This window comes from Monodelphis domestica, chromosome 5, assembly GCF_027887165.1.
Source record: "Monodelphis domestica isolate mMonDom1 chromosome 5, mMonDom1.pri, whole genome shotgun sequence".
Lineage (NCBI taxonomy): Eukaryota > Metazoa > Chordata > Mammalia > Didelphimorphia > Didelphidae > Monodelphis > Monodelphis domestica.
In genome coordinates this window covers 292,440,227-292,459,662 of record NC_077231.1, presented here as the reverse complement: position 1 = coordinate 292,459,662, position 19,436 = coordinate 292,440,227, and the positions used below count along the sequence as shown (strand labels likewise).

The 19,436-nt window shown below is 38.8% G+C and overlaps 1 protein-coding gene across 1 annotated transcript in view; it reads right to left on the bottom strand.

The window, feature by feature from the left end:
* Positions 1-627: 627 nt before the first annotated feature.
* KCNH8 (potassium voltage-gated channel subfamily H member 8) overlaps positions 628-19,436 on the bottom strand; it is a 406,798-nt gene continuing 387,989 nt past the window's right edge. The window contains exon 16 of the mRNA XM_001369648.3: positions 628-2,222. Within this exon, the coding sequence (XP_001369685.1) occupies positions 1,518-2,222 (705 nt within the window). The 3' untranslated portion in view covers positions 628-1,517. The remainder of the gene's footprint in view (positions 2,223-19,436) is intronic.

Here is a 19,436-nt window from a genome sequence, read left to right as displayed (position 1 = left end):
ATATTTGTTTGCTGCCTCAGAAATTGTCCTTTTGGTGTCTTAGGTATGTCTATGGACCCATATAATTTCTGAATGATCCTCCTGGAGTCTTGGTCTCTCCAGATGTGTTGGGTCACTGAATTTCCATACCCCATTCCTATCAACAGTAAGGAATAATATAAATAAGTTTGTGGGTGATGCATCCAATATGCCAACCACATGGACCTACAAGATACAGAGATGTCTTCTTAACTAGAAGGACCAAATGCATTAATTGACACAAACTTTACTTGGTCCTTTGAAGCATCCTAAATTTTAGTCCTTTTTATGGGCAAAGAAAAGAAAACATTTAAACAAAGAGGTTTACGCCATTACTAGTTGGAGTAGTCAATTTGCACCTTTTCATAAGACTAATGGAACAGGGGACAGAGTCCTGCATTGGAGGTTACTTAGCATGGGGAAATCTCTAATTTCACCCTGAAATAGAGATGCCCAAGGTTCTTAGGTCAAGTAGGAAATTCCATCCATCAGTTTCCTTATCATAGGAAAGCTAGAATAGTCTTAATTCAATCACTAACAAGGGGCCCTGTGCATAAAGAGGGTACCACATCACACAGTTTCAAGGTTAATGTATTTGACTTAACATTGTGTCTGACATTCCATATTTTTATTTTATTAATAAAATATTACCCTATTTTCCTGTTTGTATTCCACCAGTATGGTGGTACATTTGTCCCAAACAGCATGCAAATAAAAGGGGATTCCTTCTTAAACTACAACCTCTTAATAATAAATTATTTGATCTACTATACACAATGGTAAGCCATTTCTTGTTAAAACAGCAAGCTTTTTTCTTTATACCAAAATGAAAACAAAACATTAATCTCTTTATAAATATTTTAAATATTTTAAATACATATTTCATCCCAAGGATATAAAAATAGCCTTTTTTTTGATAAATAAAGAAGTTTCATTTACATGACAAATAGCGTGCAACAGCTAACCACTGGCCACCAACTCTATCTGGCTGATTGTCTGGATGGCATGCAGGGATAATTGTCTCTTTGCCTTCGAATAACAGAAAAAAAATAGATCAGCAGGAGCCAGGAGCACCCGGAGCTGACAGTGCTGTGGATATTGTTCAGGAATGACAAACAGGCACTCAGGAAAAACCTTTGCTTTAAGCCACAAAAGGCTCCCACAACAAAAAGTAAACCATAAAATTCTTTTGTCCTGGACTTCCAGCTGCTGTGACCCTTCAGGGTGTTTGGACTATTGCCAGTCTGTGGAACAGACCAATAGCTTAATACCGGTAGAGAAAATGTTTTCCACATGCTTCTGGAATCTAGAAATTGTTGTCTATGGTATGTATGAAGTTCTACCTTTTTCTAGACACTCGTTCTTTATTAGTTAGGTGTCCCACATTGTTTTGTCTCCAATGGGCAGAGAAAAGGCAAACCAAAGCAGTCATGCAGCAAGGAGGTTGAAATGGGGAGTCCCATCATATATGCTAATGGTCCCCTTTTGCAGTCCAGGCATTATACATTTATGGCTTTGTTATCTTTCACATCTGTTGTGCTTGTTACGATTTCCAGAGGGAAATCTTCTGAGGGTTTTTGGGGAAGGGATGGCATTCCCTCACGGTCCCAAGAGCCAGGCAAGTTTTCCAGACTGAGAGAACTGACTGCTCCTTGACTGAAACTACCTTCCTCAGATCTGCTGGGGAGCACGAGGTGCAAGGATGTCTCCGAGGAAGAACATGCTGAGGATGAGAGCGTTGCGGAAATAGATTGGAGAGGGGTCAGTGTGGTATCTGAATGGGGAGAAGTGCACCTTATAAACTGCAAAGGACCCTCTCGGATGACCTGATAATGAGATGGGGAATAGTCAAGGCCTGAACAATGATAAAGGTCATTGTCCAAAAGATTTTGCTCATTGGCTCCAGTTCTTTGGGGGCTGCTACCAACAGAGGCACGCTCCATTTCCCAAATGCCAGACATGCTGTTACCATGACAAAGGTGTGCTTTGGGGCAGGCACTCTTGCCTGTTTGCTTGTGCATACAAGGTTGGTGAGCTGTCCAAGTCATTCTATTCTGTAGGCTTTCAATAGAAGGACACATGGATGCACTGTGTACTGAGCAAAACCCTGTAGGCTTTGGGGCCATTAATACATTTTCCAGAAGATTCATTATGTTCTTCATATCTTTGCTTAGTTGTGAGACTTCTTGAGTTAAGGTCATTACCTGTAGGAAAAGAAGATAGTTAGGTATGTGACACTGAAATGGATCTTCATTAGTCAAGTCAACTCAAGTGGTCCCATCAAGATTACCTTCTACCCACTCTATATTTATCTGTATGGACTCGAGAGTATAAACATCTTGGGAGTAGGGGCTGTTTTTGTTCTTTTGTTGTATTCCCAGTGCTGGGCACCTAGTAAGTGTCTAATGAATGCTTGTTGATTGATTGGAGGATTGTTAATTCAGGTATTCCTCTAAAGGTGTGGGGAATGGGGACTTGGATTCAATTTCTAGATCAGTCTTGAAGTGGCTCTGGAATCCCTGAAGCAAATGTGACCTTTGGGTCCATGACACAGTACCATTGAACTGTAAGCATAAACTCTAAATACAACACGGGTATATCTTAAGAGCTCTCTGAGCCAGATGTTAGAGATTAAAATTGTTCTCAATGTTATTTGGGATCAGAATGAGTACTTCATCCATCGTCCCAGTGGAGATGAGGTGCTGCAGAACCAAAACCTCAAATAGTGATAGTGGGGGCTGGGGAAGAGAGGAGAGCTATCATTGATGAAGCTCATGGTTCTTTGTTTGACATCTTGCTGGACCTGATTATGGTTCCACTCTCCTGTGACAAAGATGCTGTAATTTACTCATCGTTTCAGAATGGAGCCTATCTTTTTCCTATGTGCGCTGTGGTACAAAATTCCATTTCCACATCTGTCAAGCCCTACCCAAGGCATACATATATTGAAGCTGATTAAATAAAGGATAGCCACTGTCTATATAACCTCATCTTGTTTCAATTTCACTTTTATAAGAACTTTGAAAAAAGGCTTAAATTATAAAATATTATTAAAAAAACAATTTACATGAAGTAAGGAGCTAGTCAGTCAGTTAATAAGGAACTACTGTGGCACTGTAACCTCTTATTGGAATCTTTCATTCCATTACACAGGCCTGGATACAACGATTCCTTTCAAATTCAAATTGTTCATCACATTGTTACCTCTTCAGAGAAAAGCCAGACACATATAGGTACGGTCTAAGGTTATATTTCTACCTAAGGTTTTGATTTTTCTTTAAACAAAAGAATCATATGATCATAGAGTTAGAGCTAGAAGGGACCTTGGAGGTCATTCTTTCTCCTTCTGTTACAGATAGAAAAACTGAGGCCTTGGCTTGGTATGCAGATGAATTTAGTTATAAATTGGTTCATGAAATGGTAAAAAAAAAAGGTTCACAAGGGGATGTAGAAGACCAGAATCTTTCATTGTTTAATTTTAACTTATACATATATTTGTTTTTAAAGATGAATGAGATATATGGAATTCCAAACTTATGGCACTGATAAAGCAGCTTATGCATTAATTTCACAAATGTTAAAATGTAAATTCAAAGAACTTTCAAGTATGGAGCAACTCCTGGTATAATGGAAAGAACACTGGATTTGAGGACCTCTAATGGCAATTCCAGGCTCTTTCTTCACTATATTGTGCTGTGTGACCATGGACAAGTCACTTAACCAGTCTAGGTAAAATGAGGGAGTTACAAGGGGTGTGGAATAGTGGAAAGGGTTATGTTTGGAAATATGTTTGTCATTACTGGATTTGTCTTAGAATCCTGTCTCTATTACTTAATACTTTGTTGACCCTGGACAAGCCATTTATCCTACTTTTATCACAGTTTTCTCATCTGTAAGATGTGAAAGTTGGAGTAGATGACCACTAAGGTCCTTTTCAGGACTAAAGCCAATCCCATGAATTACTGAAAAATTCTATATTATAGGTTAATTCCATTGTGCAATCAATTTTGAAGGAGGTTAAAGGAATCAAAGAGAGAGGAAGAGGAAAGGATATGTCAGAGTAAAAGAAAGAGAAGGGAAAGAAAAAAGATAAATATAATTTAGTGAATCTGATCTGCATTATACTGACTTAGATAATGGGGATCATATGATCTTTGGGTGCTCTTTAACTGATTTGGAAGTTGTGTGGATATGCCTTCCACTCTATTCACATAGTAGGATAACAATAAAGAGAAAATAGAATTTTTGCAAAGGAAGGCAAATTCTGTGACATATATTGAGATTATAAAAGGACAGGACCATGTGTAAATGGCAGACTAAAACATTTATTAAATATCTAGTAGGTAAATATCATCTTCTTCAAACAAAGTCAGTGTGTCTACTGTAACACCCAGGGGAATATCTCGATAATATCCTTTTCTCTAAGGCCTTAAAAAAACTGACAATAGCTAAAAGACAGAATTCAGAGAATTTCTGAGATAGAAACATTTCATTCTAGCCATATTATTATTTACAAAAACAACCAAGTAGTTCAGCAAGATTACTATTTTTTTCATGGGCATTTATTTAAAAATGTTAACTTTCACATTAACATGATGAGATATATGATCCAAAAGATCATTTTGAGACATTTTGGAATAAAGTTATAAAGAAGGATATTTGGAGTCAGGCTAACTGGGGTTTAAATCCTGCCTCTGACACAAACTGGCTATATGACCTTGGGCATCATCAAACCTCTAAGAGCACTCTAAGTCAATAATTTGCAGAGCAATTGACCATCTATATCATTAGGGGTATCTTCAGCAAGGAACTCCCTATATCATTGAAACCTGAAGGCCAGGGGAAAAACGACCTAATAGAAAATAGGATTAGATATAAAGCTAGATAATAGCTGTGATTAGTCTAAGATTATATAGCATATATCTGAAGGAGAATTCAAGACATAGTATTCCTGATACCAAGTTCAGCACTCTGTACTACATATGCCAAAGATCTCTGATTTTGTCAGTGTGGAAACTCCTTCAACCAATTAGATGACTTTGAAGATGATTTTACGTTGCTGCTATGGTCAATCAGCTCACCCACCCTGGTCAGTCTTATCATGAGCATCTAATATCATCTTACTTGGTTCTCAGGTAATAAAATCACATTCTATTATCAGTTCATTTTCAAAACCTTTATAGCCTTGTAGGACCTGTTAGAGCTTGTACTATATTAGCTATGACTTTAAGGCCCCAGAATCATTCAGTCAATCAATAAGCATTTATTAATAATTTATTATGTCCCCAGACACTATAATAAACACTGGGAATAAAATAATGAAAAAAAAACAACCCAAACCTTGGTTCTTTACCTTAAAAGAACACACATTTTGATGGGGCAGAATACATTCAACCAGTATACGTACAAGATACTCACAGAGAGAAGGCACTAACAGTGGTGTTGGAGGGAACACAGAAAGATCACCAGCTGAAGGGAGGATTTGAACCTAATCTTGAAGGAGTTCAAGGAAACCTCTGAGTCAAGATTAGGTTCACGAGTGGATTTTCTTTGTAGGGGGTGCAAAGTATATAACAATTATAGGGCAATCAAACAAACTATTTTGGGTCTTGGCATTTTAGAGACATAAAAAAGAATGTTCTCATTTGAAAGTCAACTAGTTAATTAATGTGAGCAACAAGAAGGAATGAATTCAGGGAACAGGGATGCTTCCTCTACCATCAATGATTTGTGAATGAGATTCTTAGGTGGTAGATTATTGTCATTGTGCATGTGAGAAGACGCCCCTGCCATTCACCTGAGTGATGTGAGGGAAAATAATCTGCCTATAACAGGACATGACTTTCTATTCTTTTCACCAGGACAAAACCATCTGTCAAAAGGGAAAGAAAAAGACTGCTCTAGAGGTTAGCACTTTTCCCCACATGAAGGAGACAACTCACTAGTTATCGCCTTAAAAAGCAACATGGCTATCAGACACTGGGGGCTCATTACCATGACAGTGACAGGAAACCCTCTGAAATATGGGTATGTCAGAATGGGAATTAGATTTTTGGATCCTCCACTGTACTTTAGGGTTTCCTGCTAGAACTGTGAACAAAAGATGCACAAATATAGGAATGACCTTGATATTCTTCACCAAAGGAGAGCATTTAAAGGGGAGGAGAATGAAGTGCTTTTGGCTCCACAGGGGACACAAGACTTGAGTCCTTCCCATATGTGGCAAGAAGACAGGTGCTCACTAAGGGGGATTCTATAGAGCTCTGTACATCTGATGATCTAGTCACTAGATTTAGAGAATATTTTCTTCAAATTTCAATTGTAAAGGATTAGGTGTATAGGGGAAAGGCAGCCTGGGGTAGTGGATGGGGGTTGACCTTGGGAGTCTTGGAGATCTGATTCAAGTCCTGCCTCTAGAGAGAAACCTGACCCTTCTATGGCACCAGGCAACTGTGTAAGGCTGAATGTTACAGACAAGTCACTGATCTGCTTCACTTTTTATGCAGGATGTTCTAGAAAGTATGGGCACTGGAGTAAGAGGAGCTGGGTTCAAATTCTACTTTTAATTCTTCCTACCTATTTGACCTTGATCCTGCTTTTCTCATTCATAGAATTAAAAAAAAATTGACCTGGATAGCCTCTATGATCTGTTACATTTTTATATCTATGAATCCATGAGCTTTTAGATACAAATTTAATTCATATTCATCATAAAAAGAAATGGAGAATTTAGTGGCATATAAATACATTTAAAAAATCTCATGCATTGTAGAAGATTTTTGTATAATAGATATAGTTTTTCTTTTTGTTAAATGTTTTTCTGAGTTTAGGAATCACCTGATTTAGAACAACTTCCAGTTTGAATAGAATCAGAACCCATAGCACTGAAATAATAAATCTAGACCAGTGATTCTCATAGTGTGGTCCAGAGACTTCAGTGGGTACTTAAGACCCTTTCAGGGCATCCACAAAGAAAAGCTATTTTCATAATAATACTAAGATATTTTGATTACTAAACCTTATTAATATGGTATTAGGCATCATACTAAGATGATAAGTATAGGAAATAAAATATCTTACTATTATTATGAGAATAATTGTATACTTTGATTTCTAAAACTTACCATTCTAGAAATGAAAATATTTTAGTAATATTATGACTATATTGATAACATCTCCATATGTCTATATATTATTATACATATTGGTAGCCCAAAGGGGTTGCAATGAAGGTCCCATAAATCAATAAAACAAACGCCCTCAACCTAAAAAAAAAACTATCAGGAGTTCTCAGTAATTTTTAAGAGCACAAAGGGGTCCTGAGATAAAAGATATAGAGCTGTTGGTCTAGATCAAGAGTATTCTGGGGTTATAGACTAATAGGAATGATGATGAGCAAAGTTGAATAATATAAACCTTCACAAGTTATTCCATTTTCAATTAACATTTAAAGGGTTCCTGGCCTTGAAAAGTTTTCAGCCTTTGATTTTATTGTAGTTCATAACTTAAGTACAAATCTACAGAGGAAAACTAGTTGGCTGAAGAACATGATATTGCTGATTCTATAACAAGCACTCTGTTCAGAGTCAACAAAATATGGATTGGAATTACAGCTGCTAAAACTCAATACATAAATTTGCTTCTACCCAACCCATGAGTATTCCCTTAGTTGCCAAGAGAAAGGTATAATTTCCCCAGTTAAGAATCCCATCTCTCTCCTTGGGTTTCCTTCATAATTACAGACATTGGTCTCAACTGGCCCAAGAGTTCGGTTCATCTTCATTCTTCCCATTGTTTGTCACTTGTCCTGGCATGATCTTGATTTCCTTTGGTATTTCTACTTTCCTGGGAAATTCCCTCCTCCCCCAACACCTGCTAACCTCCATTTTTCAAAACTCCATTATGAGAGTCAAGTGAAAAATTCAGTTTGGTTAGTTGATTCACAAGCTGAGAGTTGCTTGTGATTCTGGTCCTCTGGTTTATGTGGGACCTTTCAGTGATGTCTGATTGAAAACCAGCATGGAAGAACATTAACACCAGCTCGCAGATTTATTTTCTGGGTGAAATTAGGTTACTTAATTGACTTAAAATATCAAGGAAAACATCTCACAAATAAGAAATATATCTAAAATATTTTTTCTACCATCCTCATTCTCTATGTAGGGAAGGGAACCAACAAACTTAATAAGCATCCACTTCATGCCAGCCTAAATGCTTTAAAATATTAATTATCTTATTTGAACCTCCCAGCAGTGCTATTTGTAATTATGTTCATTTTGCTGTTGAGGAAACAGTGGGCTAAGTTACTTGGCCAGGGACATGCAGCAAATAAGGGTCTGAGACTGATTTTGAACTCAAGTCCATCTCCTGTGCCACCTGGGTAAGATTAGCTTATAGAACTTTTCTTGTATTGGAAGAAGCAATGGCACTATGATTAGTCTTAGGTACTGACCATCTGGCAATTCAACTTATTTTGAAAATTGAAGGCCTCTTTAGAAGAGCACTCAGGCAATTTGCTAGGTTTTATTGATTCTATCTCCCAACATATCTCATCTGTATCCTACCTATTCATATTTTAATTAGGCCCTTGTCACTTCTCATTTCTATTATTCCAATATCTTCAGGGGCTCCATGTCACCTCCAGGATGAAATACAAAATTTTCAGGTTGGTATTTGAAGTTTTTTACAAGAAGGTTTCCATCTAGTCATTTCATTTTACTTGCCTTCCTGAATTCATTAATCTAATAAAAATGCCAGGCTGGCTATTTCCTGGAAATTATGTTACAACTCCTCCCTCCATGCACAGGTAGTAGTCCCCTGTTCCTGGAAGGCTGGCTTCCCTATCTCTGCTTCTTAGAATCTCTGGCTTCCTTAAAGTACATCCTATTCTCCTCTCTTATAAATAAGCTCTCCCTCATTATCTTGTCTTGTATAATTGATTTCTATTTGTTTGAACACATATTTTATCCCCCAAGAAAAATGTAGCCTCCCTGAAGTCAGGGACTGCTCTGTTTTTGGCATTTTATTCCAACTGACTATCATACTACCTTACCTACAGTAAATGCTTAGTGGATGTTTACTGAGTTGAATTGAATTTACTGAAAATCCAAAATATTTAGGGATCTTTCTACTCATCTGCTGACCTGTTCCCTCAGAATAAACTTTATCTGGGACACACAAAAGGCAGCTAAAGGGCATAGTGGATAGGGGCACTAGGCTTGAGTTCAAATCCAGTCTCAGGAGCACCAAGGTGGCTCAGTGGATAGAGTGCCAGGCCTAGAGATAGGAAGTCTTGTGTTCAAATTTGATCTCAGGTACATCCTAGCTCGGTGACATCGGGGAAGGTATTTAATACCAATTTCCTCTCCCTTATCAGTCTTCTGCCTTGGGACTGATACTCAGTATTGATTCTAAGAGAAGATAAGAGTTTAAAAAAATCTAGTCTCAGACATTTCCTAGCTGTGTGACCTTGGAAAAATCACTTAACCTTTGTCCATCTCCATTTCTTTATCTGTAAAATGGGGAAAGTGATAATACCCACATCACTGTGTTATTATAAAAATAAAATAAGATAATATTTTAAGTGCTTTGCAAACAATAAAGTGCTATGTAATAATAATATTTATTATTGTCATAAGCATTAAACTAATAATGAGGTTCTTCCCCCTTGACTTTGGCCAATGTTTTGTATTCATGTAATTTTTGACATTTCAAAGGTGGAAGAGCTAAATTGCCTCCTCTCCTTCATACCCTTGTCTGAGATCTAAAAGTGGATATTATAGCTAGCTTTTGATTAGATTAATTTATTGAAGGATGAGGGCAAGAATCACACAGGATTGGAAGACATGAGATAGTTTGCTTTTGATCTGAACCCAAGTCTTCAACTTCAGGCCCAGTTTTCCACCCATTGTGCCACCTAAATAAGATTGGTCCATGTAGCTTTTCTTGTAATGGAAGAAGCAATGGATATTGTGATTAGGCTTGAATGGAAACACTTAAGGCCCAGTTGCTGTTTGTATATTTAATTTCTGCCTACTAAGATTATCTGATTCGTGGGCTTTAGGAATAAACAGAATGCCAGCCCATGTGGACAGAAGAAAGTTGTGATTTTCCTTCTTGTTATTCCAGTAAGCAGATGGGGGAAGCATCTGTTGACATAATCATCATAGTTCGAAAAGTTCTTGACCCACTGCACAGATTTTGCCAAACATTGTCCACATTTCCTTGCTGGAGACAATTTGCCTCAATTCAGTGGTACTAATTACAGGGACTGGAGTCCCCCCTCCTGCCATGGAGACTCATACATTTCACAGACTCTGATTCAGGTAATTAAATGGTCTTTCATTACAGCTTTTGTGGTGGGATGGAGTTAGTAGGAAATTCAGAAAAGTTCAATCAAACTCAATAAGCTGGCCAATGCACAAAGACTATAGGGATAATTCCAACTTTATGTCTCTTGATTCACAAAGCATTCCCTAAACAAATGCACATCCTTTATCCGCTAGCTAAAGTAATAATCATCCTTCTGCACTTGGGTAAATTTCTTCTGAGTGAGGAGCTCACACATTTCTTTTAAAAAAAGTCAGTCAATGAGCAGCTGGAGAAATTGGAGCCCAGGCAGTTGAAGTGGGTGGGAGGAGAAGGCTGGGGTCATGAAAGACTAAAACAGAGGCATCTCTCTTTTCAGGTACAGCTACAACCACAGAATTCTATTGCTGGAGGAGAGCTTGAGCTCATCAAGTTTGGTTTAAGGATGAGGAGACAGATCCAGACAAATGAAGTGATTTGAGTCAACAGAGTGTAGGCTAAAGAGCTTTGAACTTGCAATCAGGAGATCCCTGAGGCTGAATGCCAGCTTCAAAGCCTACTCACTGTGCTCATGCTACCTGTCTTTGAGTCTCAATACCCTTATCTGTGAAATGGGGAAGGAGATACTTGCTTTGACTACCCCCTCACTATGTTATGAGGTAAAATGATCCAGCCAGGGCAGTAAGAAATGACTAAGGACTGGCCATGTGCCAGGCACTGTGCTAATCACTGGGAATACAAAAAAGGGTAAGAACAGTCCCTGCTTTCAAGGAGCTCAAAATCTGAAGGGGGGAGATAATAAGCAAACGATGTAAAAACAAATGCAGATAATCTCAGAGCTGAGGAGCTAGCAGTAAGTGGGACCAGGGAAAGCTTCTGGCAGAAGGGACAACGTTAGCTGAGACTAGAAAGAAACCAGGGAAACTAGGAGCTGGAAGTGAGGAGGGAGAGCATTCCAGCTATAGAGAGTAGCAAGTGAAAGTTGAATTGTATTGTATAAGGAGCAGCAAAGAGGCTATTATCACTGGACCATAGAGTATTTGGAGAGTATTATAGTGTAAGAAGAATGGAAATGTAGAAAGAACTTGGGTTCTAAAGGCTTTTAGAGGCCAAAAGCAAGATTTCATATTTATCCTGGAGGTGGTAGAGAGTCACTGGACTGTTTGAGTGTGAGTGTGTGTGTGTGTGTGTGTGTGTGTGTGTGTGTGTGTGTGTGTGTGATATCTCTTCTTAATGTCCTCATTTTTGTCAAAGGCACCTTCACTCTTCCAGTCACCCAGGCTCATATGCAAGGTGTCATCTCTGACTCTTCACACAACCTCATTCCCATATCCAATATGGCACCAAGGCTTTGATTTTACATTCACAAATTTCTCATCTAGACCTTTTCCTTCCTTTGACATTGCTGCCACACCAGTGCAGACCCTTCTCACATCTTATCTGGACTGTTGCAATAGACTTCTATTTGGTTTCCCAGGCTCAAGTCTTTCATACTCTAGTTCCGTGTTGGTGAAGGTATGGCATGCATGCCCCAGCATTCCAGAAGGGGCTACTCCATTCCCACTCTCCATCATGCCTAAGGACAATTTTCACATGTCCCATCCCTCTGCCCAGAAGTCCAATGGAAGCACTTCTTCCCTCCTGGCTGTCTGGGGTAATGTGGGTGGGGGGAAGGGGGAGGCCTCATAGGTAGCTTGAAGGAGCAGTTTGGGCACACAATCTCTAAAAGGTTCACCAACAGTGCATCTAGTCTCTCCTCTCCTCAGCAATCAAAGGGATCTTCCTAAAATGTTTCCCTTATTTAGTAAACTCCACTGACTTCCATTTACTTGTAGGAACACAACAAAAATCCTCTCATTGACTTTGAATATCCTTCCTAACTCTTCCTAAATCCCTCCTCTGCCTTTCCTTTCTTTTTATACCTTATTCCCATCCATGTATACTACATTATACTGATACTAGCTTCTTTATTCCTTGAGCAATGTACTCCATCTCCTGATGCCATGTATTTTCACTGGCTGTTCTCCATGCATGGAGTGCTCTTCCTTCTCATCTCTATCTCCTTGTTTTCCTGTCTTTCTTCATGTCTCAGCTATACTAAAACCCCACTGTCTGCCAAATGACTTCTCTACTGCCCATTAATCATCATGACTTCTCTGTAATATTATTTCTAATTTATCCTGTATAGAACTTGTTTGTACATGACTGTTTACATGTTGTTTCACCTATTAAAATACTTGAAATCAGAGTCTTTCTATATTTTTGGGGGGGTTCCTGGTGCCTAGTATATGGATCAAAACATAGTAGGCACTTAATTCATGCTTTCTGATTTGACATAACCTACTCTAGGAAGCCAAGTAGAGGAGAAAGTGAAGGCAGGGAGTATAATAGATAATATTGGAGGGGGTATATTTGATGGATACTGGATAACTAATAGATCAGACAGTTATCTTCCCTTTTGCCTACCCCCCTTCCCTCCTTCCCTCCTCCATCTATATCTCTCTTTCTCCCTCTTCCTTCCTCTTCTTCCCCTCCCCCTTTCTTCTTCAGCCTCCTTCTAAGTCACTCAGGGTGAGCTATGATGTTTCAGAGGAAATACTCTTTTCTTTATCTCAAGTAGAGGTTTATTGGGGGAAAACAGGAAAAGATGGAGGATGTAGGTAAGAGGGTTGGAGGTTTCCCTATTATCTACAGTGAGTCTTAGGTTGGAAGGATATTGAGAGAAATGGCAATTCTGTCACTAGCATGAAACAGAGCAAGTCAGAGAGATATATGGACTATTGTCCTTCTTCTTCTACCTTAAAATCAGCCAGGTTACCTCCAATTGATTATCCCAAGTTCCAGAGATAAACCCAGCTTCTTCCTTCAAAGTCACCACCATCAGCCAAGAAGCCCAGAAAATCAATCAGCAGTTGGCTCTTGCCTTCAACTGTTTCCTGGTAACATTCCAAATGGAATCTTCTTTTGATTGACAGCTGATCAACCTCCAGCCATTGTTTCTTGTCCTTTTGTTTGCCTTATAATTTCTCTCTTCAACAGGAGGCAACCATTAGGCTATTGTGGTCATCAAGGCGTGAGGTGATGAGGACCCGTATGAAGGTGGTGGCAGGGTAAGAAGAGAGTAGGGGGCTTATATGAGAGAACTTGGGAAGTTAGGCTTGATAGGACTTGGCAACAGATTGAAATGAAGAGGGACAAGCAAGAGTGATCAGGTGAAGAAGATAGCAACTAGTAAGAGGGCTTTGTCAGCCTTTGTCTTTGCCAACTTTGTGAAGTGCCTTAGTGTTATTACTACTTCCCAAGGTCGTACAGTGAGTCAGTGCTTTTCAAATTCAATAAGAGAGGGATTACAGCAATGGCATTACCAATACAGAATGACCAATTACAGCCCTTGATGGTTATTGCCTGGAAGGTTATAGTGAATTCTGCAAACTCAGACCCTTCTGGACAACTTCATTACATTTTAGTTGGCTTGTTATAATCCATTATTTATCAGTCCTCCAGCTGCTTTCCTCACCTGATTTTTGGTCCACTCTGACAATACTGGAAGGCCAAAAGAACCTCACTGCCCTCTGTCAGATTAAAAGTCTCTTCCCTCTCCTAATATCAGTCTTCTAAACCATTAATTCACCAGGTAGTAGATATAGAGTAGAGAGGGACTTTCTCCAAAGAATTGCCTCTTTCCAGCTTCATCATTTGCCCTTCTCCATCCCAAACCACACCAGATCCTGCTTCATCGTTTTCTCTTCTCCATCCCAAACCACACCAGATCCTATTATTGACAACCCGGACTCTAGGGCTACATGCAAGTGTAGGAAGTGGTAGAGTTAGAGGTCTAGAAACAGCCGCTGTCTCCAGAGGAAAAAACAATCCTTAGTCTCCTTTCCCAAGAGCAGCCCATGAAGAAACTCTTTTGCATTCAGACATTTGCAGAGATCTAGCATCTGTGGTCCAGATCTTGATTAACATTCTGTGATGTGGAGCTGCTGGAAAGCAGCAGGAGCCTGCTATAGTACCTGCGGAAACATCCTTATACTCTGACATCATGGAAATTCTACTCCAGTCATTTTGTAGATCATTCCTGTGATACACCCATAGATTTTCCCCAGACAATTGATACATCCCTTCCATAGGCCAAGCAGGCAGCCTGAGTCATTTTTTAATTTTGGAAGAATTTCTTTACGTCTGTTTCCAGGCTCTGTCTTTGGATTACCTTTTAGAGGTTCCATTTTACGTGTGGCAAATCAATCCTGCTTCTGACACAAACTGGCTGTGGGACCTGGAACAAGTCCTTGAGACTCAGAGTGGTCTAGTCAACACCCCAAGACAATAAGGAGCAAAGGAGGTGCCAAGCTGCTAGAGGGTGCTTTCCTCATCCCGGGGTTCCTTATCTAGATGAAATCACAGATCTAGCCAGTACTCATCATCCAAATAATCCCCAGAGAGATGGCATATCAGAGTATATAGGGAGATACATAGGAGTCAGGAAGTAGCAGGTTCATGTTTAGCCTCCAGCACATATAGGCTATGTGACCCTGGTCTAGTCAATTAATCTCATAGGGGTACCTGGCAATTTTCCAACACTACAATTCTTAGAATTAGTGTTTTATCTGGGTTGATTAAAAAGCTCCTCTATGTTTCAAGGTGTGACTATTACCTCCTTATTAGCGGTTCCCTTAAATGATGAAATCATAGGTAGGTCTGATTCAAATCAATCCCAAGGATATGCCAGAAATAATTGGTGAAGGATTGCTTGTTTTGGGAGACAAAATTGTAAAAGGGAGAGATCAATGGTCTGGAGTCATAAAAACTGGATTCCCAGTTGCTGCTTTGCTAAGTTCTACCTGTGTGACCTTGGGCAAGTCATTTCATATCTGGAAGCTTATTTGGGTTCTACATTTGGAAAATGAAGAATTAAACTATATCTTCTAACCATAGAGATGATGAATAAATGGAGAAAATCTCCCTTTCAACCTTACAAAACAGAAAACATCAATGATAAAACAACTAAGGCAGTCATGAATTTTAACACTGACACTTCGTCTCCTTGACGGCCAGTACAGCAACAAGATAGAGAGGAAAAGAGGGAAGTGGAGTTCATTCTACTAATCAACACTTTAAGAAAGCCTGATTAATGTGAAGCCTCCTTTTATCAGACTGAGGATCTGAGGCATAAGATAGGCAAATGAAATCTATGATCCAGCTGAGAATCTGTATGATGGAGACCAGCAATTGGCATAAGCTCAGACACAGGAATCTGAGAAGTCAAGAAAATGAATTAGGGATGAATTGCTAAGGATTATTACCCAGTATGTAGTTATCAATCATGAAGTTTTATGGCTAAAAAAAACTTTGTGACAATCAGGAAAAATTACCAGAGAAGCTTTTCTTTTTTCTTTTTAAAAATATTCCCTCATACGTCTTAGAAAAAGGTGCCCCAAAGGTATTTGTCAATGTCATCTGGAATATGAAGGGCAGAGTGCCAGGGAAAGGGGGGAATTCCCTATAGATGGTGAAGCTTTTCAGATGTTCCTATTTATGGAGGGCATGTCCTACTTGCATAAAGTCCCAAAGGAAACCTTCTCAATGAGATCCATGATCACTTAGCAGAGTTTGGCTTGAGAATTACATAGGAAAATCCAAATGGATGAAGAATATTTATGGTCCAGACAATGTCAGGTGGATGGATGGACAACCCGTAGTGTTGATACATCTAACCCTTTTTAAGGACCATTTTTTAAAACCCTCACCTTCTGTCTTAGAATCAATACTGGGTATTGGTTTCAAGGCAGAAGAGTGGTAAGGGCTAGGCAATGGGGGTTAAGTGACTTGCCCAGGGTCACACAGCCAGGAAGTATATGAGACCAGATTTGAACCCAGGACCTCCTGTCTCTGGGCCTGGCTCTCAATCCACTGATCCACCTAGCTGCCCCCCCCCAATTTATCTTTTGATACAAATTAAAAGCCAGTTGTTTGATTTCAGCTGTTTTTTTTTTCAATAAGGTGGTCTGTACTTGTGAACACACTCTAATTCACCAAGGGAGAGAAAATAGAAAGAAAATTTCCAACATACAATGTTTTAAAATACCCAATCTGTATCCTACATCAATTCAATGAAGATATATTAAGCATAGACTCTGTTTAAGTTGTTTAATCTCTCTTTGTCTCTAGGTAACTCTCTAAGCTTAGAAGTTCTATAAGAGTTGCAAATCTCCATGAGTGAAGCACGTTTCCACACCAGGTGTTCCCTATATTATTAAAAATCACAAGTTTCAACTCTAGAGTCTTTCCCTTCTCCAAAAAACTAGGGTAGAGTATTATGTTAGGTGAAGACCCAAATAAAATATTTCTTATGGTTCAGGAGTTTATATTTTACAGGGGAAGTGGGGAACCCAATGAGAACACCTACAAGTGTCACATAAGAAAAACTGGGAGATATCAATAACTGGAGGGCATGGGAGGACATCAGAAAAAAGCACAAATGAGGGCGTATCTGAGATGAGATTTGAAAGAATGAAACACACCTGAAATGTGGAGATAAGAAGGGTGCAAATTCCAAGTACAAAAAATAATAATTTGTACAAATACCTGGAGGTGGGAGATGGAGTAATAAGTCTGGGGAATGGCTAATAGTATAGTGCAGCTGGAATGTGGGGTTCATGATACAAATAAAGTGAAAAAGGTATATTCAAATCAGATCTTGTGAGATCTTAAAAGAAGTTGAGGAACTTATTTTCATCCTAAAAGATGACTTCTAGAAGTCATTTACCTTTTTAAAAAGTTCTCATGCTGTTTGGTAATATTCTGATATAATCTGGAAATTTTCTTTACATGTTTACTGTTTTGCTGGTTTGCCAGAGATCCATGATGTTACTAAGAACATTCATGGAATGGAATCCCTTTCTTCCACAATCAGTCAGTCAACAAATATTTATTAAGCACCTACTTTATGCCAACCACTCTGCTAACTAAACACCAGAGATCAAAAGAAAGCCAAAAGATCATCCCTACCTGCAAGGAACTCACAATCTAATGAGAAGAGACAACATGAAAGCAACAAATGTAAATGAAAATTTATAGGATAAATTGGAAATGATCAAGAGTAGGAAGGCATTATAATAATGAGAGGCTGGGAAGGGCTTCTTGTAAAGGTAAGAATTTACCTGCAACTAAAAGGAAGCCAGGAGGCATATGGGGGGCTCAGTGAATTGAGAGCCAGGTCCTGGGTTCAAATCTGACCTCAGACACTTTCTAGTTTTAGGAATGAAAATATTCCACACATGGGGAAAGTCAGTGAAACTGTCTAGAGTCTATGAATATCTTGTTTGAGGATCAGAAAAATCCAGTGGAACTGGATCACAGAGTCTATGGGAGAGGAGATTTTTGAAGTCTGGTGAATGTGTGGGGTGGGGACTAAGTCGTGAAGAGCTTTGAACTTCAAATGGAAAATTTTAATATTAGATTCTGAAGGTGATAGGGAGCCACTGGAGTTTATTGAGTAAGGGTGCAATAGTTAGACCTGTACTTTAGGAAAATCACTTTGGATACGCATCTGGCGATAAACCCAAGTATTCCAAATATGGAATGAACAGCACTTGAACGTAAACATCAGAGGTGAGATTTGAATCTGGACTCCCTGAGTTCAGAGTCAGTATTTCTCCTAGAGTCTAGTATAGAGCTTTGCATATAAAAGGTATTTAATGTTGAGTTGAATTTGTTGATTCAAAATGCTGGATTGAATTTTTCTCAACCTTCTTTTCAGAGATTAGATATGAAGCCCAAAGCATGCAGAGCCCTCCAGAAAGTCAGGCAATAATTGAAAAGTATTGATCATTCTTGTTTTGTCTTTTCTACTCAGTAGGATTCATTGTCCTAGCAATATGATTCGAACACACACATGCCCACTCCCTTTCCCAGGTGTCTCCTAGACAACATACACAAAGGCTCTCTCTCACTGTTGACCTCTGGCAGGCTGCTGTTTTTTTTCTCACTGGGCACTACACACTACATAAAACACTGGCGTGGTGTGCCTTCTTGAATGATCTTTTGAGCCAAATGAAGGGCAAGCTCTTACCATATCAGTATGTGGGTATTGAGCCTGAGCAAAGATGGCTTCTTGCTTTTAACAATTTAGAAATACAGTGACTGGTGAACTTATTATTTCAAAGAAAATTAATAATGGATAAAGAATGGACTTATTTCCTTAGCACAGGGAGCTTTAGGTGAGGAAGTTGCTTCTCTCAATGAAGAGGGACGATTTCTCAGCCACATAGCCTTCAAGAGTTGTCTAGAATCCTCAGAGGTTAAGTGGACTTGCCCATGGTTTGGCAGTGGAAGGAAGTGAACCTAAGTGTTTCTGACTTTAAGGCAAATTCTTCCTCTATTATGCTATACTATGCATATATATGAGGGGATGTGGCAAAATTAGGACACTAATACATTTCTGGTGGAGTTGTGAATTGATCCAACCATTCTGGAAGACAATTTGGAATTATGCCCAAAGGGCATAATAAAGAGATAATAAAAGAGTTGTACAAAAAGTATCCATAGCCACACTCTTTGGGGTGGCAAAAAAATAGGGAAAAAAGTAAAAAAAAAAAAAAAGAAAAACAATAAAGATGGAAAATAAAAGAAAGATTTCGTGGGGTTGCATCACCAAATATGAAATTCTTTCTTTTTGGGTCTTGAAGATCATGTAAAGTGAGTTTTAGTTGAATGAGAATGAAGACTACTAGATTTAGAGACATCAGACATAGGGGAAAAATTCCCAGCTTTGCCATTTCTTAATAGGGTGTGATTTTGGGAAGGTAATTTAGCTTCTTTGGAGTTCAGTATGTTCTTTATACAATGGGATGGTTGGACTAGATTAGGGATTCTTAGCTTCCTTTGTTTCCTTTGGCAGTCTGATGAAAAGTATGGACCTCTTTTCTGAATAATGTTTTTGAGTTCATAAAATAAGATCTATTATGATTATGAAGGAAACCAATTATATGAAAAATAGTTATTAAAATAAACAAAATATAAGTTCATGGACCCCAGGTTAAGAATACCTGGACTAGATGATCTCTGAGTCTTCCCCATTATAAATTAATGAATGATGCAATTTAATA